Source organism: Gymnogyps californianus, chromosome 3 (assembly GCF_018139145.2).
Source record: "Gymnogyps californianus isolate 813 chromosome 3, ASM1813914v2, whole genome shotgun sequence".
Lineage (NCBI taxonomy): Eukaryota > Metazoa > Chordata > Aves > Accipitriformes > Cathartidae > Gymnogyps > Gymnogyps californianus.
Genome location: NC_059473.1, coordinates 57,091,940 through 57,116,814, shown reverse-complemented (window position 1 = coordinate 57,116,814; position 24,875 = coordinate 57,091,940). Strand labels below are relative to the sequence as shown.

General features: G+C 36.2%; 1 protein-coding gene across 1 annotated transcript in view; it reads left to right on the top strand.

Annotated features, from left to right (window-relative positions):
• Window positions 1-24,875, top strand: part of SYNE1 (spectrin repeat containing nuclear envelope protein 1) — a 261,240-nt gene that overhangs the window by 51,974 nt on the left and 184,391 nt on the right. The window contains 18 exon segments of the mRNA XM_050895131.1: window positions 13-147; window positions 1,038-1,196; window positions 1,440-1,648; window positions 1,905-2,013; window positions 3,255-3,419; window positions 5,367-5,534; window positions 7,106-7,282; window positions 8,593-8,733; window positions 9,752-9,912; window positions 12,768-12,918; window positions 16,240-16,467; window positions 17,003-17,101; window positions 18,831-19,018; window positions 19,129-19,252; window positions 20,228-20,394; window positions 21,664-21,817; window positions 22,109-22,737; window positions 23,428-23,607. Of these exon segments, the coding sequence (XP_050751088.1) occupies window positions 13-147; window positions 1,038-1,196; window positions 1,440-1,648; window positions 1,905-2,013; window positions 3,255-3,419; window positions 5,367-5,534; window positions 7,106-7,282; window positions 8,593-8,733; window positions 9,752-9,912; window positions 12,768-12,918; window positions 16,240-16,467; window positions 17,003-17,101; window positions 18,831-19,018; window positions 19,129-19,252; window positions 20,228-20,394; window positions 21,664-21,817; window positions 22,109-22,737; window positions 23,428-23,607 (3,344 nt within the window).

The window sequence follows — 24,875 nt, the reverse complement described above, 5'->3', positions numbered from 1 at the left end:
CCTCAACTTCAGGAATTCTTTAACCAGTTGGATCAGAGAGTCCTAAATGCCTTTCTGAAAGCGTGCGATGAACTTACTGACATCCTCCCAGAACAAGAGCAACACAACCTGCAGGAAGCTGTGAGAAAACTCCATAGGCAGTGGAAGGTTAGTGACATTGAATGATGTCTCTGGAAATTGTAAGTCTTAACTTTGGAATGTTTCTGTATAACCTGTAAGTTGAAAAAATTTAAAATAAAAAAAAAGTTGTATTATTTGGCTTCCTGTACGATTGGGAAAAAAACCCTGTATCTACTATTTTACAACATTAGATACAGTTACACCTACAAATACCCTCTTGAAAAACCCCTGTTAAGTGGTCAAAAGTCAAGAAATGTGAGAAATTAATTATGAAACCTTAATTTCTCCCACTATGTACAGCCATAATGATGCCTGTGTTAAGAGCATTTGTTGAGAATAGATGCTAGCTTTTCTTACTTTATGCTGATGTTGGATGATTGCAGTTACTTTCCCAACTTCAGTAAAACAAATGTGTAAGAGATCAGGCTATCAGTTTAAATTGTGTCTTCTGCCAAAGGCTCTAACAACTGAACAAACATTGCTTATAAGCTATGGAATTTTTTGCCTGCTACAGCATGTTGCAGGTCAAAGCTGGAGTGATGGATGAGTGGTTTCTCACTAGCGCACAAACAGGAACCTCTGGAAGCAGTTGTGAATATACCTTCACTATTATTATTTTATACAGGAAATATTTGGTATATCTTGCCAAGAATCAAGATGTCTCTGTAATGTGCCTTATACACACATATTCTGGTCCCCAAAAACTTATGACCTTATGATATATCTAAGAGATATTGGTAACAGAGTTGCTTTATTTACTTAAATGTATACGGAGAAACTCCCATCTGTTCATGCATATATATGCTTTATTTTCTATATAGCAGTTTTTAGATAATATATTTGTAGTAACTTCACACTGAGGTAATGGGAGTAGTGTTTTATCTCTGTGCTTGTTTATTGCCCCTGTGGGTGTGTAGGATCTTCAAACAGAAGCCCCATATCATTTGATCCACTTGAAGATTGAAGTACAGAAAAGCAAGTTCCTGGTCACAGTGGAGGAGTGCAAAGCTGAGCTAGCTCGACAGAACAAGGTGTTATCAAGAGAAGGCAACGAAAGGATGATCGAGGAACACATGGTATGAATTATATGCCACCATGTGGGCATTTACAGAAATACATTTCAATGTCAATAAACAGAAGGTCTGACCAACTCTTAAGCCACCAAACACTTTGTGTACAACTAAATCAGATCAGTCCTTGGGGCCTTTAACAAAAAGTTTGATTTGAGCGTAGTACAGTTCATAACAAATACATAGATATGCTTTGCGATTTCTGCCAATTTGTATTTTTATTGACTTTTCTGCTTTGTCTCCCATCAGTTGTTCTTTGGTGGCAAGGGATCTTACCAGCTTTGTGAGAAAAGGCTACAACGGATTGAAGAACTGTGCCAAAAACTGCCAGTTTCTGATCCAGTGAGGGCTACATTGGAAAGCAGCCAACGAATCCTGAAGGAGCTCAAATCCCAGATAGACAGCACATACGTAAAGTTAACAGAGCACTCGGACACCTGGAAGGGCTATAAGAACAGGTGTCAGCTCAATTGCTAGCTGGGTCTTGTAGAGCCTTATGTGTGGTCACTCCTCTAAATGTCATCGTAGATCAGTACCACGTAAAGAATGATACGGTGTTGTTAGCTATACTTTATGTAGTAATTCCACAAATTATAGTGAGTTTTTGAGTGGATTTTATAATTTTTGTCTTAAATTTAAAAGGTCATCATTTGGAGGTGGCAATTTTTGTCCAACTTTTTTCCTTGCTTTGCTTTATGTGATGTTTTACTTCAGATTTTCTGAATTGGCAAACTGGATTTCGTCAACAGAAAGAGAGCTAAAGAAGATAAAGGAGAGTGTCAATGATACTGCCAAATACAAGCAATTTAAAGCATCCGTGGGGGTGAGCCCTTGGCTTATATTCTAACAAAGCTACAGTCATTGCTACTGGGACTCTGGATGAAACTGTATTCTGAAGTAGTGCAACTGTTTTACTATGGAGACCATTGTAGCTCTGCTGATTCCTGGTATTCTTAAAAACATTTCCAGGAGAAAGTTCCACATGCAACAAAACGTGGCAGAAGTTCCTACTTTTAATAATTTAGAGAATGGCAGGTCCCTTTACCTGTATATTCAGAGCATCGAAAATATAGAAGCAGATAGAATAAATAGTTGCCCCTCATCCTGCTGCGTGCACAGTTAAAAGTGCTGTGCAAAGAAAAGCCAAAATTTGTGGACTGGGCGTTTTTGAAGGATCAAGTTACTGTCTTACATTAAGGGAAAGCTTCTACAATAAAAATTCTCTTCTATGATGGTATAACAGGGGAGGCAAAGATATTCTACCGTTCACTTTTGCATTGGTGACTGGTAACAAGTGGTAGAATAGTTGAAGATTGAGTTGTTTGGTTAAATTAGTTTTAGGCAATAATTTATTGTGTCACTTGGGACCTAGCTTGACCCTTATTTCTTTTTTTATTGCACGTACTAGGAGCAAAAATAGGAATGTCACGTACTGTAGAGGTTTGTGTGAAAGTCATGAGCAGGTTTTGAGGCTAACTGTGCAGAGAAACATAATTAGGATGACCTTGATAAAGCAGATAGACTTTTAGTTTAATGGGTGCTTCTACTCCAAGAAGTCTGATGTACTCATGCAGTTTCACTGCTGGCAACTTCTCATCAGCACCAGCACAAAGATGTAAGTGAACTACTGGGTAAAAAGAGCTATTTAAATAGGAAAAAAAAATACACAAAACCTTATACCACTTGAAATTTTCTGCTTGGAAAAGTCAGCATTTAAGATTTAAGTGGTAACTAAGAAATTTGGTCACTATATGGAAAACATACACATGGTATCTACCATCTATCTATCTATCTGTAGGTAAAAATGTTAGTTTGTGAGGAAAAAGTACTCCACTACTACTTAGAACAGTCTAATAAGTAGTAGTGGAGTAAAGTCTGTGGAGGAAATGCAAAAATCTAGCCATTGACTGGAACAGAATCAGATAGGGTATGCAAATAGAAAAATACTACATTTCTAGTGTTTCAAGATAAGAGCAAAGTACTAATCTTTGAACTGATGCCATGAATGCCACTCATTAATATATTTTCTTTATTTGAAGAAAATACGTTTTGATTCTTCCATAGGAAATTAGGAAGCATACTAAGAAGCAAGGAGAAAATCACAGCTGGCTGAAATCTAGACTTGCTGTTTTGACCACAGTATGTCCTGATTTGGAGGCCAAAAAGACAGAGGATGAGCTTTGTAAACTTTCCAGTGACTTCAAGGGACTCCTAGATTTTCTGGCTGAGGTACAGTATGAGGGACGCAAGAACTCTCCATTTACAGTGTCACATGAAATGACATCAGTCATGGCTTCACAAGCATAAGTTCCCTGCTGTGTTTTTTTAATTAAACTGCAAGCATTCAGCAATGAAAAACTCATTCGTACTCCCTGGGTAGCAAAGCCTTGAGATTAGCAAGCAAAAAATACTGCATAATTATAATGGATCTTTTCCCTTTGCAGGATTGGAAAGCATCATAATAAATGTTTCTGGAATCAAAATGTCAGTATTTTTAGAGGCAAAAGACAGTTTTCTAAAATCAGCTCATAGTGAACATTGGCAAAACTGTGATGTACATCAGCTAGTGGATATAGAATTTGACTTTAATCTTCATTTATGTACCTTTTATGCTGAAATAATAAAAGAACTACTGTGAGGTAATTTCAAATCATTAAGGATGTCTATCATGCACTGAATTTGCAGGAAAAGGCTGCAGTTCTCTGAGGTCTGAATGATAATGAGATACTGTAACTGCTGAAATCATGGGAAGTTTCTAACTGATAGCAAAACCTCTTAGAATCCACTGAACCCTTGAGTTCTGTGGGATCTCAGGGAACTTACTGCTTCACAGTTTTCACAGTAAAAAGAAAGATCAGGAGAAACTTAGAACATCTTACACGTAGAAGGTGGAACAGATCCATTTGAAAAAAGAGTTCAGGATAGAGAAGGAGTTCAGACTTCAAATTCCATTGTTAATGTCGATTCTTGTGGAGGCCTTGTAGGTGTTCCAAATGTATAAAAGTTCCATGTATTTATTGAAACTTCTCTAAACTTCTGTGGTGTGAAAACTGTGTTTGGAAAGTTGAGGCAACCAATGTTCTGATTTCCAAGTGACTGCAAAAAATTTAAGATACTATCTTTTTTTTTTGTGTGTGTGTTAAAGTACTTGTGCTTTTTGTTTCCTCTAAAAGTCAGAATTAAGCAGAGCACAAGTTCATGCAGGTAAAAAAAGAAAAGAGCTAGCATCTAAACTTCTTTTGAATCTAAAAACATAATCTAAGTGGTACTTTATACTATAGTTAAGAGACTGCTGATTCTTAAAAGTCTGAATACTCTTTACAGCAAAGTTTACAGCTTGTTAATCAGATGAATGAGACTGTTTAGACAAGGACTGATACTGGGTATTTCCAGAGTTCAGCAATGTTTTTTGGAGAGTAAACACTAAACATTTATATAATAGGAAAGAGAATGGCTTGAATCTGAATGACCCTCCAAAGTGAATATGGACTGGAAAGAAAGAAAAGAAGGGAGGAAGAAAAGAAAGAAGTTTCTTAGTTCTAGAATACTTTATGATTAAAACCTTAAAACACAGGAACTGTCTGAGGAACAGAGCCTGTACTGAGACTCAGCTACAAGTAGTAGCTGAATCATGCAAAGAGGGAAGAACTTTCAGGTATGTTGAGTAGATACATCTTTTTCTTTATAAAATTCTGCAAAATGAAACTGGATATTGCACCACATGCATATTGTGGTCCATAAAACCAGGGTAACAGGGCGTTTTAATGTATTTGTGATTCACCAGGGCATTGCTCTAGAAGGTCCAAAAGGTAGCAAGATTTTTTGTGAGTTGAGTAGCACAGGTGTTTTGGAATCTGGGTCAGCTTGCAAGGATGAGGACCGCATGTATTTTCTAAGTGATCACCAATAAGTGGCTGTCACAGACAGCTACTTACCATATGGCAATGTAATAGGGAGTATATCTAAACAAGACAAACGTCTCCTTGGTCACATTTTAAGTCTACAGTTACTCTTCCAATGTAAAGTTAAAGGTGTCAAGAATGCTGGAGACAAAAATGGTTTAAATTTAGATGATTTACTATATTCTTTGAAAAAAAAAATTCCAAATATGAATATGCCCTTAAAATATAGATGTGCCTTTCAACATGAAATACTTAAAATTATTCATAATTGTAGATTGAAAAGACTTTAGGCACTGTTGGAGACTGTGTTCAGTACAAAGAAGAAGTTAAAAATGCAATTGAAGAGTTAATCAACAACTCTAAAGAAGCCCAAGCAGAGGCTGAAAAGATCCTGGATACAGAAAGTTTATTACAAGCTCAGCAACTACTACTTCATCATCAGGTAGGGCAATTACTCATGTCCATATCCAATTTTTTTTTTAAGGTAGAATTTATGTAATGATGAAATTTTGTTATGTCCATTAGCATAACTCTTTATATTTAAACTTGAAAGAGTTATAAAGGAAACAGTCTTATATGGCCTAGTATTGATTTCTTATAATGAAAAAAGTATTTTTTAAATGTTAATGCCCAAAGATGAGCTTGGTTTTCAACTTTTATAGAATATCCTTTTATTTCACATGGGTTTTTGGGGCACAGAACACCTGAAAAACAAGCCTCATTTACTTGAAATTTTGGGTAAGTGTACTCTGCAAATATGTAGTCTCTCTCTTTTTACCTTTTTCAAGTTTGCGTGTCAGATTTGATCATGGTAATTTGGACTCAATCCTGGTTTTGGAAATTTCTCAACTTCAGCAGCTTTGATGTAGCCCCAACTCTAAATGCTGGATGGGAGGTGTATCTCTACCCTCATCTCCTCCTCTAGGTAGCTACTGCAGTGACAGATGGGCCTCCATTCTGTAGGAGTAGAGCAGGCAGCCTTTTAGGCACTGATAATAGATCAAAACGTCTACAGGCTACAGTAATAACAAATCATATAGGTTGCATACAGCAACAATCATGGGGTTTAAGGCCAAATATGGGAAATTAACTTTGAGACCTGCTCAAAGCTCATAAGAATAAGAATAATTTGCTGTCAATGTTTAGGCATTATATAAGTGTTTTGTTATTAACATCTATTTCTGTAAGGTCAGACACGTCTTACTGTCTGACCAGGCACTACTATGTCTTACCTATGTCTTATCTACACTCTTTGGTGTTTGTAAAAGCTACTGTATGTGTTAAGGTTCGTATTTGTTCTTTCAACACTCTACATTCCTTATCTGTCATAGGAGAGGTAGTAGGAATAGTTAACTTCTTGAGTTCTCAGCCTCTTCTTCCTCTTTTGATATGGAGTCTGTTAAGGTAAAAACAGACTTTGACAAATACCCGAAGGTACCCATAGTAGAATTGAGCAGAAAGCTGTGAGCTTACCTAGGAAGGCTGGCAATGGGTCAGGCATGTTAGGAAGGGAGAGGGGATGTAGTCTTAGGAGTTTCTGATAGTCCTACAAAGCAAAACGCATCAAGGAAAGAGTTATGCAACTTGGCCGTCCCCCTCCTGCTCTCTAATGAAGGCTGATATATTGCTTTGATCAGTCTGAGGCTCCAACCTGTGCCTCAAAGAGTGCAGACCTGGATGCTTCCAGGCAGTCATGAGGAATACATGCACCTGTGGCTACTGCTGCAGTTGCTCAACTGTTCTGGCTTCTGCTTTCTGAAATATTGCTTTGGATAAATGGCCATAGTCACTCTTTCTCTCCCATTTGTATGCCACAAAACGTGAATACACATTTTGGAACCCAAGGCATATACTTGATGAGTATATGAGACTCTCAAGAATACTTGCCACAGTTTATAACTTTGTCTGTTACTCTCATTGCATGCCCCGGCAAAAGCAGAAAGTGGTTTCATTGTGCCGGTTTCCCAGAGGAGCTAAAAAGTCTAATCATTCCTGTTGGATGAATCCTTTTAGCAAAGGACAAGGAGGCTTCGTGCAAAGAGGCAAGATGTGCAACAGCAGATTTCCCAAGCTAAACAGTTGCAGATTGAAGGTGGACTGCCCAGCACAATGCACGAGGATTTACAAAAGTTGGAAGGAACATTGGAGAACATGCAGCAGACTATGGAGAAACGTGAAGAGCAACTGCAGGTGGGTCCTTTGCAAGTAGAAATAAAAACCCATGCTTTCTTCTTTTTTTTTAACTTAGTAAAAAAACAATTTTTTTAATGTAAAAAGTCTGAGCTCACTTTCTCACCTCTGAATCTTGGTCCTTGGGGTCTTCATGATCAGTACCTCCACAAAAACTTCTTGAAGCTGCTGGATACCTCTTAATTAATAAAGAAACAGCATTTTGTTTGGAAGTGTTTAAAAGTCCCAACTATTCAGTTGTAATAGATATTTTAAATAATTTATCCGTGAATTAATTTTTAGATGAGCTCTCTCCCCTGGTTACTACAGATGACATTGCTCTTTAATTGAGAGTCCTTGGGCTGGATATTAGATTAATAACACCTGATGTGCAAGTATAATCCTCACAACTACTGTGTGAAATACATGCTGTCATCCTAAATTTAAAGAAGGAAGAAAAAAGTCACAGAGAAATCAAATGGATTGCCCCAGGTTGTATAACAAATCACTGACTGAACTGGGATTAGAATTTATAGCTTCTTGCACCCATATCTGAGTTGTCCTTTACGTTTCTCTAAGCAGAATGGTAATCCAGCTGTCCACTATTCCACGCAACTGTTTAAATGTTAAAGTCATCAAAACTATTTCCCATGATAAAACACAAGATGAAAAACATGATTGATAGAGCTCAAATAACTTCTTAATGTAAGAATTTATTATTGAAACCAATTTTTTTCTAAGGAATCCCATATATAAAGTCTTAACTTGGGCTTTGCTTTACTTCAGAATCAAGAAAATATTTGTTTATGCTGTCATAATTCTTGTGACTGGTAATTAAATGCTGTATGTTAATCAAAATTCTACATTATCAGAAAAGAACAAATAGATTCCTATGTGTGAGTTTCTTATGAGTAGGGATTTTCTTCTACCATTTTACTGTAATTTATTTCATTAGAGAACTTGAAAATCCTTTTAGATATTGTTGACTACCTGTCACCATAAGCATAAGCATCTGCATTTATTACTTCAGACTTCTTACGGGACATTCAAATATAAGATTTAAATATTGCTAGCACCTTAGAGAACAGTGCTTTTTTTGCACAAAGCAGTATGAATCAGTGAAAATTCAAGGGAAAACTTTTATTTTCTTGGGTTCAGAACAGTTTCATCTGTAGAGTAGATGTCATTTCAGGAGAAAATGTTTTATTTTATGTCATGTCTTTCTCTTTTTTCCTTCTTCAGTAACTTAACAATGAAATTCTTTTTTTCTCCCCTTTGATCTTTTTGTGTTCCTGTTTTGGGTTTGTTTGTTTGTTTGTTTGTTTTTGTAGGTCACAATAAATAAATGGGAGCAGTTTGAAAGGGACAAAGAAACAGTAGTAAAATATCTCAATCAAGCAAGCTCTGCACTTGAACGTATCTTAAACTTTAGCAGTTTAGAGAGCCTCTCCTCAGAACTGGATCAGACAAAGGTATTTACTGTGTGAAGTACAGGAACTGAGACATCTTTCTGCCTTGTTTGTTAACATGTAGTGAGCATATTGCCTTCAGTCTTTGCATGGTTTCCCGTTAATGCTGGTGCAAATTACGTACATAGATTAGAGACTGCATAAACTGTTTAGAAGTAAAAAGTTATTTTATGAAAAGATCATGAAGAATTACTCAAAATCTGCATCTGAAGCGCACGTATGGAAGCTAAAATGATTTTTAGGACTTCCTATTTTATGCTCAGTAATCGTCTATACTAGTAAGCTAAACAGTGTCAAGCGCTGGCATATCAACATCAATAGTGTGCTCTTTGGCAAGGTTATGTGGACTGTGCCAACTAGCACTCTTTTAGCCCTGAGGAGGAAAAAGGAGAGACTTCTACAACATGGACATAAGCCATAATATGCCACTTGCCCTTAGTAACACAGAATTATCCCAGCCCATTTTATTTACTAATACAGAAGTAATGGTATTGGTTGGCTTTCCTAAGTGCCATGCTTTTCACTCTGTTTTTACCCTTTGATGAATCTGATACTAAATTATACATACCTTGGTTATGCTCAGCATCCATTGTTCTGGTGTGTAGGTTTAATGTTTGTGACAGAAAATAGTTGCTAAACAAAGTGAGATTACAAGCTACGAGATGCTGCAAGATCCTCTCTGTAAAGGATCTAAAGATTAAGCAAAGATGCGTATAATCTTCCATAATTCACAAATAAATTTCTTGAAGAGCTATAGAATACCTTTTGATTGGTTGAGTTAAAAACTTCTGGACATAGAGTTTCCCTTGCTAAATTTTACTCAAGCTAGTTTGCTCAAATGAACATTTCTTCAATGCAACATGAAAAATTCTTCAGAGATTGTTTTTATGTATTTACACATTCAAAATATACATGTAGGACACAGGTACTTTTTCCAACCACAAACATTGAGGAAAAATACTTTTTGTGTAAATATATGAAACTGTTTATAGTTGTATTAATGTGTCTTGCATCCTTACAGGAACTTTCTAAACAGACTGAAGCAATGGCAGTACAGGCTGAGAATTTGGTGAAGAATTCTTCTGAGATACAGCTTGGTTCAAAGAACAAGCAGTCCCTTCAGCAACAGGCAAAATCAATCCAAGAACAAGTGAAAAAAGTGGAAGTTACTCTTGAAGAAGAGTATGTTCTTAACAAGTCCTAATATTTATTCTCCACTATAAGATTGTATCAGATTTCTAGAATACCTTGTCAGCATTTTGTGTTGTCTCATCAGCTCCATCATTTATAGCTTGCCATGGCATAGTAACCAGGTTATAGTACCAAATATGTCAAAAGAGTGTGTGCAAATAAAATCTTTTTTTAATAATATGTAGTTTATAAAACCACTGTTAGTTACATTTAACCTGTCACTTATCTTTAAGCTCCAGTCTTGTGAAGAAGGGATAATTAAATGCATGCTTGAGGTGCTAGACTCTTTTAGAAAGAAAAATCTCAGTGCAAGTATGAGAACAGCACCGTATTTGCCTCGGTTTTCAGTATTCCACTTTCTCCATAGGAATGTCAAGAAGTGCCTTCATCTTAGCTGAATGCCCAGATTTTATTTCATGGGCAATATCAAAAGCTGCTTCTGCTGCTGCAAAAAACAAAGGCATCGTTTGCCAAATTTTGTTTAAAAATTGAAAATTCAAACTCCAAGAAAATGTTGTTAAATCCTGTAAATATTTGTAGCTTTTTGTATCTGTGAAAATTTCATCCCTTTTCTCAAGTAACTCAGTTATTGAACTCATTACTCAACTTCAACTGTTGCTATTCTCATTTTATCTCTATACACATACATTTATGTGTGTGTATGAAATTAGTATTTTTGCATATATTAGATCTGATACACAAGTCATGGATATATGTGGCAATTCTATGTTGTCTTACTGGAATTACTATGTAGAATAATTTGCTGTATAAGTTTAAGCAGGTACCACCACCTCCATCTGAATATGAGCAAAGGGCAATGCCCACATTATTGGGTTTTTTCCCCTATTGACCACTGTCATGCTAATATGATTTTACTCTGGTGCCATTTTCTTCCCGATGTAAAAGAACGGTTATAAACCAGAATAACTAGCCTGTGCAGCAGATGTAACTTTCTGATTATTGGTGGTCTAATTTTTTTACATAACACTTTCTCCAGTATGAAGTATTACAGTGATTTGCAGTCAAATTCTACCATATCTTACTGAATACTTTACTTTATATATAATTTTCTCCAATATTAGAGAGAAAACTAGTGTGATTTTTCAATTCAAGAAATAAATCCTTTCAACAATCAATAGTCACTTTTTTAATAATGTCATCTATTTTTAAATGAAAGGCATCATTGATATCCCCTTTCAATGTAGATATGAAATAGGTTTTAGTTGAATGTATGGATTATACAGAATGTCTGTGGTACTGTGACAGATAACAAAAAAATAAATCCCTTCTGCAAAACATGCAAATATATACAACTCTCTATAGTGAATCTACGGAACATATAATCAGTGTGTAAGGGTTATGTTGTAACTTGCATCATCAATAAAAATCTTGGCTGAGTAATTTAAAGTGAAGGTATTCCAAATACATATGGTACATACTATGCCAATGAACAGGAAAGGGAAAGAAAAGTTTGAGCAGCTCTCCATAGTCAGCTACAGAGCAAACTTAGCACATCTGTTTTCCAAGGAGATCATGCACAGCTGTGCAGTGTGTTTGGGACTATATTCTTTACAGTCTATGGCTTTCTTACAACTATAAGGAAGGCAGATACGAAGGCAAAGGATTTTCAGCTGTTGTGCCACTGATTTGGTCCCTTGATTCTGATTTCCAGCTGTATTTTCTTGGGCTGGACTTGAGTGAAATATTTTTGCACTTTATTTTCCTACAAATAACTTGAATTTGAATACACTTTTATCAGTAAATGGCTGTTGACATTGCTAATTTTTTTTTTCATTTTGAAAATAAATAAAAAATAAAAAGGTGAATTTTTACATTTTTAGGCTACATCTTTTCTTAAAGCTTCCTCCGGCTTTAATGAGGGGGGGAAAAGAAATTAAACCAAAAACTTTTTAACATGGAATGGTTTTTAAGGCTATCTTTAAAAGGAAAATGTATTTTGGAATTTTGTAATAGTCAAAGTTTTCTGATGAAATTTTAATATTTTCAGTGAAATAGAAAATGCACTTTTTGCAAGCTGTGTGTAGGGCCTACATTAGCACTGGTTTCTTTACAATGATTTGAAAGGAGCAGAAGCTTGTATACTGGAAGTTAATGCCGTTAGGCCTTATACGGGCCTTAGACTTCTTACTTGTGACAAAAAAAAGGGTGCTTTGTTTGCTATCCGAGATATACAAGAATCAGTCATAGTCTGTCTCTGTTTAACATACCTATAATGTATGTTTCAAAGAATATAAATCTATTAACTTTGAGGTAGTTGAGTCATATCTGTTGTTGATTCTTTGGCTTGATATGAAATCATTGCCTCCAAAAACACAAACTTCCTCTAAAATGGGGAGATTGCTGTTACAAAAAACCAAGTTTAATAAAGCAGTCAAGCATTGGTGAATATATGTACATCCACAATACACTGGTTTTAATCATTCTGTTCTAGTGACTAAATGACTAACATCTATGCACTGTTATCTCAATTTTTAGATATCTGATATAATCATAATTCCATATTATTTCATAGAAATCATATTTATGTTACTTTTCCTTTCTCTTCCCGCTATGATGAGATTCTTGACGTACAGCTGATGAATGAAGCTGTACTCTGTTTGACCTCTTGGTGTCCCCACTATGGCTAATATAATTGTTTGACTTTGGGTGCACAGTCTAAGCGAGAACCAAGTTTGAATTTAGGTGCACAACTTGGTCCTCGAAAAGCAGTTTTTAAAATGACCCTCCTGTAGATTGAATAAGTTACATTTTTCTTCTAGCAAGAATATGGGCAGCTTCATTATATTAAACTGTTTATTCTCTCTAATTAATTTGGTTAATTTTAGTATTAAAAGCATGGAAATGATGAAAAACAAGTGGGATCATTTTGGCAATAATTTTGAAGCTCTGTCCATCTGGATAGCTGAACAAGAAAAAGAACTGGAAACTTTGGAAACATCATCATCTCCTTTGGACATACAGATCAGCCAAATCAAGGTGATGATTAGTTCTTGTTATGTTTAGCATTAAAAGCCCATTTATCTGTCATTTTGCTAGCGGGCAAATGGAAGAACAGACATTTTACACGTTTCAGAACTACCATGATGTAATGATGGCACGCTTTGTACACGAATATACCAAGCAGCAAGATTTTACATAAACTAAAGGAAAATTCTTACAGGCTGCCTTCTCTTTTAGTGTTTAGTTTACATATATGGAGCCTTTGTGTGTATGGTTAAAAATATTATTTAACTTATACTCTTATTTTTTGAGTAATCTCAACTGGTGTACAAAATAGCTACATAAATACGAAGTGTATAAAGCTTTTTTATTTTAAAACATACATCAGCTAGTGGATATAGAACTTGATTTTAATCTTGCAAGCTAAAGTTATAACTTGATTTATGTATCTTTTATGCTGAAATAATAAAGAAACTATTGCTCTTGGTAGCTTGCAAACCTAAATACCATTTATTGCTATTATATTTACACTGTCTTAAATTCTGTGTACATTCCTGTAGATACATAGTGGTTTAGTTTATTGCCAACTGAGGTGCATATTGTCTCCAAGCATTGCATTTCAAGGGCTGACTTCATATCCTCCCACAAATGAAAATGTACCTTCTCTGAAACTGCATGTTTCTAAGGGGACAGAGTTTTTCAATATGCAGTGCACACTGCCATTTTCTTTATTCTTTGACCTACTTGCTCTTCAAAAAGTGCACAGATGTGCAACTGCTTGCAGTCATGTACCAGATGATTGACACTAAGTATTTCCAAAGGATCCCATAAGGCACTTGTTTCATGTGACAGAAACAGTTTATCAATGGATTTTCCTGTTCTTAATTTGATCACAACCTTACGTACACCAAGTAAATAAAATCTCTTGATTTCATCATTGAAGAATAAAACAATGCTTGAATTCTTGCTTCATCGCCACAGCAATTCAAAAACACTTTCTTTGTGAAATAATGTATATGCACTTATTCCGCTGGCATACATTGTCATGTTGTCGTGCTTTTCAGTAGTTAGTGGAGAGGATTCCAATGTTTAAGACAGAAAATAAGTGCATCAAATGATATTAATATTGCATTCCAGTATGACAGTTCTTGTCTGTCTAATTGGACCCTACTTAAGCCCTACTAGCCCATTCAAGCCAATTTCCCAGAAAGGCTGTTCCTTGCTGTATATGCAGATAAGCAGTAATTTTTACACTGCATTGCAAGTTTCTGAAGATTCCACCATAATTCTTCCTCATTTAAACATCATGACAGAAAGAAAATGGTCAGCAGGTAATGTTTATAAATGTCTGAGTGAACAGACATAAAGCAGAGAAAATCCTCCAGATAAGGTCTAGTGTACATCATTGTAACTCAGGTGAACAAATGAGCTTTATGAACTGTGATATGTGAAATGAGTCATCTAACCTCCGATGTGTGGAGGTCGTCTTCAGCAGCATTGCTTTATGCCTGATTTTGAAGAATTTGTTATGTTTTGTTGTAAGTTTCCTGATGAGTTACTCCGTGTCACAACACTAATCAGCATACTTGGTTCATAATTTCTAGTACAACATATTAGTAAGGAATATTGCAACCTGAGGCAAATGAATAAAAAATAGTGTGTTCCCTGATATCTTTGGCTGACCAGATAAAAAACCTGGGGTCAGCTGAATGTAATTATCATACATAGCAGTGGTAATATTCAACTTTTCGTGACATTGATTGCAAAACCCCAATGACTTCAGCAGAGCCAGATTTTCACCTACACATTTCTCTGAAATTCCTAAAGGAACAAAATGACAGTTATCACAACTAGTTACCATTGGTGGCAGACTCAATGAGAGTTTGAAGGGCTCAATTATCCACCTTCTTTTATGTAACTGAGTGAATTTAACGGAATAGCGTGGGAGTAAAAAAGCGCTACCTCATTTGTATCTGCTGCATTATTAGATAATTTCAGCATCAGGGCTGCAAATCTGGTATTTTTCCTCCGCACCATATTCTCATGCAAAAAAGGTACTTTATAATCCAAATCAATTCAGAATATATTGCATAAAGAGACACTATAAATGCTTAGAGCACCACATTTTTTTCTGTACTGTCACCATGCTAATTCTAGACTGAATGTTGCAGTAAGCCACTTCTGAGCTTTATAATGACAAGAAAGATACCATATTTTTATCACAATTATAGCAGAAGTTGGGCACTTTCTATGCTTTTGAGAGTGCATTTTCAGGAAAGTTTTTTGTTGATTTCATATACATACATATCTTAACATTTTTATATCTGAGAACGCTATTGCTTATTTCAATTTCAAAGAGCGCTCTTGAATCTTTCAGTTCCCTCACAACAAGTGTTTTTCACTGCTTTTGAGAAGAACTCCATGAACATGCTACATCAGGAGAAATTAAAAGAATTCTGTTATGAAAAATATCTTATTTCCAAGTTCACTGATGCTTACTGAATAAATAGCCACTGAATGTGAAACACCATAAGTTTCTGTCTTGGATGTTGTAGCTTTCAGGTTTGCCTCTAATTTGCAATAAAAATAAATGCAAAATAATAGGAGACAGTTGCTGTCATGCAGCTGATGAAATGTAAAGCCAGTACTAGTTTGTCTTTGTGCCTTTACTAATTGACAGCTGAAAAGTACCAAAGGCCATTATCACCCTTGTTTCATGGTTTCCTATTTATACTGTAATGTGGTTCTTTATTGAATCCTCTGCCTGAGGGCACACTTACCCTACCTCATCATCTAATTTAATTTATTCTTTATTATACCACAGAATTTTAAATTAGAAAATGAAAAAAATCTCTATTGGTTTTCAAATCATAGCATGTTTTATTTTGTAAGTGCTTGAAAACTTATTAAACACAAGTAATCAACTGTTAGGGTTCAGCTCCTCAACAATATTGTTTTCAGTTATACATTTACTTTTTTTCATCTTGTATTTATTTTGAATCTGTAAGAGAATTGTGTATTAATTTGCTGTGAAGTAAGAGATGCTAAAGTATGAACCATCTTGTCTGCTCACAAAAATATGCACCTCAGCCAATTCTAATTGCTCTTCATAATCACTGTTTTTAGGGCAGGCTGTTTTTTAAAAATTTTCCAGTGCTAATTTCAAGAAGAAAAAGGGAATTTACAGGGCATATTAAAGACTTTTGGAACTAGTTATTTCAAGTGGTCAATGAACTCTCCTCTTACTTTTTTAATGAAGAGTATTAGTAGCTAAGGTAAAAGAAGGAAGTCGAAAATATTATTCTGATAATTAAAAACCTATTGTGCTTCTTTATTTACTATTACTTTACATTTTAGGTTATTAATAAAGAAATAGATGGTAAAATAACTGGAATCTCAAAACTAGAAGAGGAAGCCGAGTCTTTTTCCCAGTTTGTTACCTCTGGAGAATGTGCACATATTAAAGCCAAACTAACTCAGGTCAAAAGGTATTGGGAAGAGCTAAGAGATCATGCACAGAGACTGGAAGGAACAATCAGAGGGAATGCATCAGCACAGCAGAAATATGAAGAAAGTCTTAAACAGGTAGACAATGCAAAATCTAATCTAATGGATTGTTTGCAGCAATTTCTAGAATTACTCTTTATTTTTCCAAAATTGAATATAAAATGCCTGTTATAATAGGATGGACTAGACTATATAGTAGATTTGTAAGGTAATTGCAAGACCTCTGTACATAAATTTGTGCTTTGAATGACTTAAAAGGCAGGTTCAGGAAGACACTAAAATATACACAAAAAATTATGCTGTCTTTTAGAAAACCTAAGTAATTCTCCTGGATATTGCACTAATAAACCACATCCATAATTCTTATAAACACTTTAACTTCAATCTTGCGTTGTTAGTAGGTCACAAGGAAAATAATTTAAATATTATTGTTGCCCCGGTCACAAGGAGCTGAGCACAGTTAGCATCTTTTAACTTGAAAAAGGCACTCAGCACTACAAAAACTTAGGATATAATATTCTTTTAGGACTAGATATTTTAAAAATGTTATTTAAAGCATCATTTATGTATTTCCTGCTGGTTTTAGACTCTCTGGTTTGCCTTTTCTTCATAGGTGCAGCAGGCAGTGTCTGAATTTGAAGCTAAGCTAGCTGAGCCTCTCACATCGTGCTCTTCATCATCAACAACATACACAGCCCTTCAGGATTGCATGGTGAGCACGTGGCCAGCGATTCCTGCCACCAAGTCCAGGGAAACAGTGCCACCCTGACCTCCTCACAGAAATGCCAGTGACCTCCAGACCAGGGGCTGCCTGATGCCACACAGCCCAGGGTGGAGGCAGGAGGAGGCAAGGGCTGCCTGTCGGGGTGGGCAGCCCCAGGGAAGGCTTAAGCAGGCTTCCTCAGCTATTCTCACCATTTCAGACACGCTTGGAGAGTTTTTTCCCCACTCTAGAGAAAGGAAAGCCTAAAAGTATGAATTAATCCTTCAGGTTCTTGTTTTTAATTTTATGCATCTAAAGCATTATGAAAAATAGAAGATAAGAAACATATATGTTAGACATTTTTCATTGAAGATTTCATGAAACTTGGATGTTGGCATAGAGAACTCTGTGATTTTAAAAAAAAAAAATCTCCCTGGAAGTAGTTTTTCTTGGTTAATGCAGGGACTGGACAAAGTTTCAACTGACAAACTTTTATCTGTGATGCCAGAAATCCATGGGTGTTTGGACATTTGCTTCAGTCCGTTACAAAAGGAAAACAAACATTGGATTGGTATTCAAACTACAAAAAATCCCAAATCTCAGGGAATTTGGTGTAGCATTTTTGTCTGTGTCTATAAGGTTGTGATGTGTTCTTCCCACAGTAATCATTATCTTTCTTTCTAAGAAAACATTTTTAAAACTTTTAGTCATATTGTTCTTGCAGTAAAATACATATAATTTCTTCTGAACTTAGTGGTAACTACTTGCAAAGGCTGTATGCAAGGAAGACCTGGCCTGTCGCTTCAAAAAAGCTTGATACTTGTTGAGGAGAAATATTTTGCATATGGAGAATTTATTCAGACAGTACATATAATCATTATTGTTATTGGCTTTTAAACATTCTGAATATGCTGAGTATGCTATTGTCAACTCTTGTCCTGCCTACAGGATCATGATGATTCAATGCCTTAATGTGAAATTATTTTTTATTATTTAGTTTAAACATCAGCAGCTTGTTGCTGTATAATTCACATTTCCTCCTGTATATGAATTCTATCATGACTGTAATTACAACCATTACTACTGTTGTTATTATTGCACATCTGTGAGTTGGAACTTTAGTGGTCTTAAATCTATTTCATTTTGTGCTTTTCTAACTCATCGTACTAAATTTCAATCATTTTCATATGAACAAGTTTCCCAGCTCTCTAGAAATGGCAACACTGGAAAGTCTAGTGAACATCAGATGCCATTTGTATGAAAAAGACCTTTAGCTAATGCTGACAGAAGTTCACAGTAACTGTTCCCTACCTCTCCCATGTCATGACATGGGCTGCAAGTCTGGCAGTCCTCACATGTTGGAGTGAGCTTTTGTATTTACTGTATATGCAAAAATTAGAGCAACTTTTAGACAGATGTTAGGGAATTTGGAGCTTTGTCCTACAAGATCATGCTGTGCCACATGCCCATTCAGAAGATCTGACTCTTCTGTTACTGACTGTTTTTTCTTTAACACTGTTGTTATGAAAGTCTTTCCCCACTACAAGCTAGTTGATTTATATGCTTGGGACGTGTATCTAGGATAGATCTAAGCAAAATGTAAGCTATGCAGTGACTTCATGGTCTGGTGGATGTAGCATTGCTTCAAACTTTGAGTAGTACAGAATTTTTCCCACCGTCATTACTGTAGCTCTGTTGTTTATGTATGTGACTTCTGTTTCTTTTACATGTTCATTAGGACCTTTGTCATGCTGTGGAAAAACTGAGCAACACTCTGGCCTCTGTCTCAGCCTGTGCCCGAAAGGTGGCCAACAAAGAAAAAGCTGCTCAGGAGGTTACAGCGTTACAGCAGAAATATGAAAAAGTGCTAGAAAATGCTAAAGAGAAACAGACCTTATTAGACACTCTTCTGGCTCAGTGGCAGAAGTGAGTAGACTCTCACATCTGTTATGATGGACACAGAGACCTTCCTGCTGTCAGTGTGTGAGACTGAGGGGAAGGCTTGAGTTGGTAACTCTACACTGTGATTTTGTTAGGCAGGAGAAGGAGCTGTCTGCCTTCCTGACCTGGTTGGAGGGGTGTGAAGCTACAGCCAGGCCTTCAGAGCAGTATGTTTCTGCTGACAGAGTTAAACTGGAAGGTGAACTGCAGTCATTGCAGGTACGTTTCAACTGAAGGATTGTCCCCCTACAGTTCCTGGTTTGTTTCTGTGTCTTTTAAAGGATGGACTTGCTCAATTGTAGTCTGACAAGTCACTTGATTCTGGGCTTTGGAAATGTCCTAGGGAAGCATTACATTATTGCTGTTATTTATCAAAGACAAGAAAATGACAGGAAGAATGTTATTTGCAACTATAATATGCCGGCTCAAGAAAAATAATGCCCTGGTATATCCTATTGTCTGTCAAGGAAGGACATGGGTCTGCTTGCCAGAGGATCCTTTCTCTAAAGGAATTCCTTTGTTAGACAATGCTACTTTCCTTTTTTTGCGTGTGAGGAAAGTTGCTCAGATGACAAAATGCTCAAAGGTTTTGAATTCACAATGAAAGTCTGATTTTCAGGGGTTTTTTTTAAACACAAGACTTTCATCCTATTCTAAAGTATGCCTTCCCTTGGAATTTTTGCCATTTGTTTTTAGATTAATATGAAGCAATTCGCCAAATGTAGCATCTTTTACACCCTCCATGAAGCCAATGTGTCCATAATTTCAATTTTAAATCTTACTGAAGAGAAGGAAAATTATTTTGGGTTTTGTTTTTTTGTTTGGGCCAATTTGCAACATTTCCTCACAATTCTGTTGCTGCACACAAAATACGTTGCAAAACTTAGTCTTGATTTTAGCCACTTTCATCATACAGTAGGGCTGTGTGGAAAGGTCGCACTTTGTTGTAAAGGAGAAAAAAAAAAGTTTGATGAATCCTCACTGAATTACAGTTGCAGATTTAGCTGTCTGAGAGGTGTTGAGTACCTGCTTGTCCTAACAGACCTCAGTTCCTCCAAGGATTTGACTGTGCTCATTCACTTGTCTCGAAGTGGCTTACTGGAATTTCCTAGCTGATTTTTTATTATTTTTGTCATTTTGCATAATATGATGCTGTATTTAGTCTAAAGGCTGTACATTCCATTGTTTTCCCAGGATTTGCGAGGAGATATTGAGTCCCATGCTTCAGTCTATGCGAGCCTATTACAGTTAAATGAGTCGCTATTCCCAACAGCTTCCAGACAGTGTGTGAAAACAATAAAAGAAAAATTTGAAGAGCTGGATGAGAGGTGGAAAGCTTTACCACAAACTGTTGATAAAAGGTTTGTGCTTCAGAATGTTTTTTACATGTTAAATGAGAGTAACCAATATCCAGATGAGGAATCCCAATCCAGAAACATAGTTTTTTACAGTATTACCATTAGGAAAACAAAGGTTAAAGATTCATATTGAACCCTGAGCTCCCAGGAATGGGGTGTGGGGAATCCCACAGATTTATCATGCTGTCTTTTTGGCATAATCTCTCCCTATTTTCTTGATAGAAGAGTTCTGTTTGAAGGAGTGTGGGGCAGGAAATGAAGATAATGTTGCGTTTCCTCAGTTACAATTTCCCAAGTAACTTCCCAAGTTACTTCCAAAATCAGTAATATCAGCTCTTCATTTTTTCAGTTATATGCTTTATCTTGTGCAAAGCCACGCTGTTATCTTTTTAAACCCACTTTGAAGTTTTCATTTGCCATAAATACTATAAATGCTGAATTGTTAGGCTGCTGGCTTATGTCAGGCTCAGGAGCACTGTCTCCTTTTTTGAAACTGTATGTTATGATACATTTAGATTTCAACTGCTCTGGTGATGAACATACGTATTTTACTATTTGTAAAGGAGCTTAAATAATAGACCCTGGTCAGTGACATCATCTTCTAGGTGCTTTATCAATATGATTGGTTTACAATATAATGGTCTTCTACATAGCATTTCATGTTGAAAATTATGTAGAGAAATTTCTATGGGAAATGGGAAGGTAAATGATAAGGCCCTTTTTAAGGTCAAGGTTTAGAAGCTTTGTTCTGCTGGGTGCCAAGTACTCCTCTGGACACATTCCTCCTTTGAATTGTGTTCCTCTGAGCAGACTTAACCCTCTCTTACTTCAGTGGAAGTTGAGCATGCAGTTACTCACCCACTGCCTAAATTCATGACTCTCATCTTACATGCAGTGTTGCAGATGATAGGGCAAACAGAATTGTTATGTCTGAAAACTGAGGTTTAGCTTCCATCAATATTCTCTTTGCTGGGACTACCCCCGTGAAGAAAATTTGAAGAACATACCTTGATTGTTTGGGGCACTTCTAACAGTTAACATGACTAAAAGAGTGGAAACAGGGAAGAGCCAAACTGGTGCTTTCAAGTGTTATGGTATTCCCCAGTTAAGAAATCAACACGGCAGTTATCACATTTGTAACATAAATTACCGTTTCCTTCTTTCCTTCCACCTGGCATTGACTTTAATGCTGTCCAGTCAGCAGTGGTTTTGATTATGGGAAGTGATTAATTTACGTCAAATGCTTTCATATTTACATCTGACATCCTATAGGATCAACTTCCTGCAATCTCTTGTTGCTGAGCATGGGCAGTTTGATGAGCTCCTGCTCAGGTTTTCAGACTGGATTAAGCAGTTTCTTGCTGAACTACAAGCCACTTCAGAGATAAACACGGCTGATCAACAACTAGCTGCATCTCACAATAAGGTAAACTTTTGGATGTAAATATTAAAGACGGATAAATTATACAGTGCATTCAGCTAAATATTCATCTAAAACTAGCATGAAGTCATTTATTTGTTTGAAAACTGATACGCTGTTGCAGTCACATACAGATTGCTGTTATTTGACCAGTTTAAAGCAAAATTGTAACACTGAACTTTTCTTACTGAAAACCCCTCAGTAGTGCTTGTTTTGCTCGTAAGTTTAGTACTAAAATGTTTTCTGAGCTTTTGATTGGAAGAAGAAACCCAGCTCTATTTTCTTTCTTTCCCATAGAACCACTCAATGGAAGTTGAAAGTAAGAAACAGCAATTACAAAGCCTGAAGGAACATGTAGATAAATTGTGTTCTTTCAGCTGCCCAGAGGACCAGCAGACATTGCAGGGAAAGACTGAAGATTGCTTTCAGATCTTCCAGGAGGCAAGTCAAATAACTAGCCAAAGACAAGAGGCTCTGGATCAGCTGCGGGTATTCCTGGAGCTCCACGGTTCTGCATCAGGAGTGCTCCACCAGCTGAGGCAGACAGTGGAGAAAACAGGAAATATGGATAAAGCTAAATCTGAATTACTGGAGAAGGAACTCAATGATGTTATTCAAGATCTTAATACGCTGGAATCTGTTGCCATCAGTTTGGATGGTTCCCTTACTAAGGCCCAGTATCATCTAAAACACAGCGTTTCTGAGCAGAGGACCTCCTGCAGGGCTGTGGTGGATAATCTGTACTTGGAACTGGAGGCAGTTCAAAACCTACTGGGAACCAAACAGAGTGAGGCAGAAGCTCTTGGAGCCTTGCGAAGATCTTTCATGGAACGTAAAGAACAGCTACTGAAGAGTATTGAAGATGCTGAGGAAAAGGCTGACAAGGAGGGCCTGAAGGAGGCAACACTACAAGCCCTCCAGCGAAGGTAAAAACAATATTGATGCTTGAGATTGGCACTTTTTCATTTGCTTGCAGTCTCTAGACTTCTTATGATGCATTGGAGACGTGTGAGTTTTCTGCCTGGGTACCTTATTTCTTGCCAGGCATATATGAGTCCATGTATCTACTTAATAAAATTTTGTAAGTAAGCGAGCTGTTTGGATGGAGGGAGAACATGAGCAGAACACTTAACAAGTCCCGCTAATCTTTTATCTTGAAAGAACAGTCAAGAAAATCTTTGTCTCAGAAATTTATTTTGTCTGAACGAATCCAAGCTCCAAAGAGCTATTAAAAATCCCATATAACATAACTATCTCTACTCTTACAGAAGTGAAGACTGTACATGTGCTGAAGGAATTAAGAACACTTATTATAATAAAGTATTAATCTAAATATTTGAGTATATTTCCAAGTCACTGTGTGAGGTGAAGGTATATGTATATCTATATAATTGTATAGCTGTATATGTATCAGAAAAATCACATTCTGAGCTCAGTTGTAGCAGAACAAAATCCGGATAACACTTTGTTTTCTGAAGATATTGTAGGAAATGTTAGAAAAAGGGAACTTTTTGCACAGTAACTCTAACAGCAACTATTTCATTCTTCCTTTCTCCTCTTTCCTCTTGCAAAAAAGTGGAGATAAGTAAATTTGAAACCTGCCTTTTAACTTGCAGATTGAGGATCTTTAACCAGTTAGATGAAGAATTGAATTCTCACCAGCATGAACTCCAGTGGCTCATGGACAAAGCAAAACAAATAGCCCAAAAAGATATTACACTTGCTCCTGAGATCGACAAAGAGATAAATTGCTTAGAATCTCTGTGGGAGGATACCAAGAAAGTTATACATGAAAAGTAAGTAGATCTTAGACTTAAGGTGAGAAAGGAGAGGGTTCTTTTAGTGGGGGAAAGAAACTCAGTTGTTTATATTTATTATCTTCTTGCCATATTAATCCCAGTAAAAAACAAGGCTTATATGTTAAATATTGAGTAGAAGATAAAACACAGTATAAACCAGGATATTTGTACCAGTTGTAATTGTACTATTAATAAAGCCACAGATAGGTCCTCAGGACAGTACTTATAGGTATACTGGGCTTTTGGTTGCATGTTATTGTTTACTCTCCTGAAAGATAAGAAATCTCCATTGAGATTTCACTATCACTCCAACTAGCATATACTCTCCTTCTAGCATGTATTTTCCTTCTCTATTGGATATGTGTTTCTGACAACCCTATATTCAGTGGTCCTAAATAATTTTTAGATTTCAGTCTTTCTATCTGCCCAGGGACCAGACTTATAACAATCATTAGTGTATAATCAGTGATATAAGACAGTTTTGTATATCAATGAAAGTTGATAAAGAAAGGAAGTAAAGAAACTAAAGAAAGTTTCATCTTATCCTTTTCTTTGTCTTAGCTGCCTCTTTGTCATCTTTAAAGAAAACTTCTTCAAATGCTCTTTTTAAATTTGCATGGTAAAATTAAGTGCTAGATTCATTCAGTACTACATCATCCTCAATGTACATAAATTTTGTCTAGGTGCAGAAGCAAAACAGTTCTAAGCCTGGCTAGTACTTCAATGGGCATACGCAATTTGGTGATCCCCATGTAACTGCTGGGCTGGTGTACTGGAACAATGATTCAAAAAAAAATTTCATTTGTGCTGAAAAATGATTTTTTTTCCCTTTGGTTTATATACTGTACTGTTATTCTATTTTGTTGAATTACACCATACAGATATTTGTAAATATGCTGCCCCTTAACCAAATCTCTGTATTATTTCCCTCTTGAAAATATGCACAGCTAAATGAATTGCATTTCAGGTGTTTTTTTCCGGCTGAATTCAGTCTGGTTTTCTAGTGCATTTTTAAGAGATGTATAAATCTGAAGTAAGTGGAAGAAAAGGAATTGTTTGTCCTTCGCTCCTTTTTCTTCAGCACTGCTGCTAATTTTTATTTCATGTTACATGTTGCTGCAATCCATTTTTCTTACCTCTAGAAGTCCTTAATAGTAGTAAACCAAGCAATTTCCACATACGTGTGCCAGAAGCTAGACAGTACCAGCCTGGTAGTGAAGAAAACAAAATAGCTGTCCCTGCCTTATAGATGCATTATTGAGGGT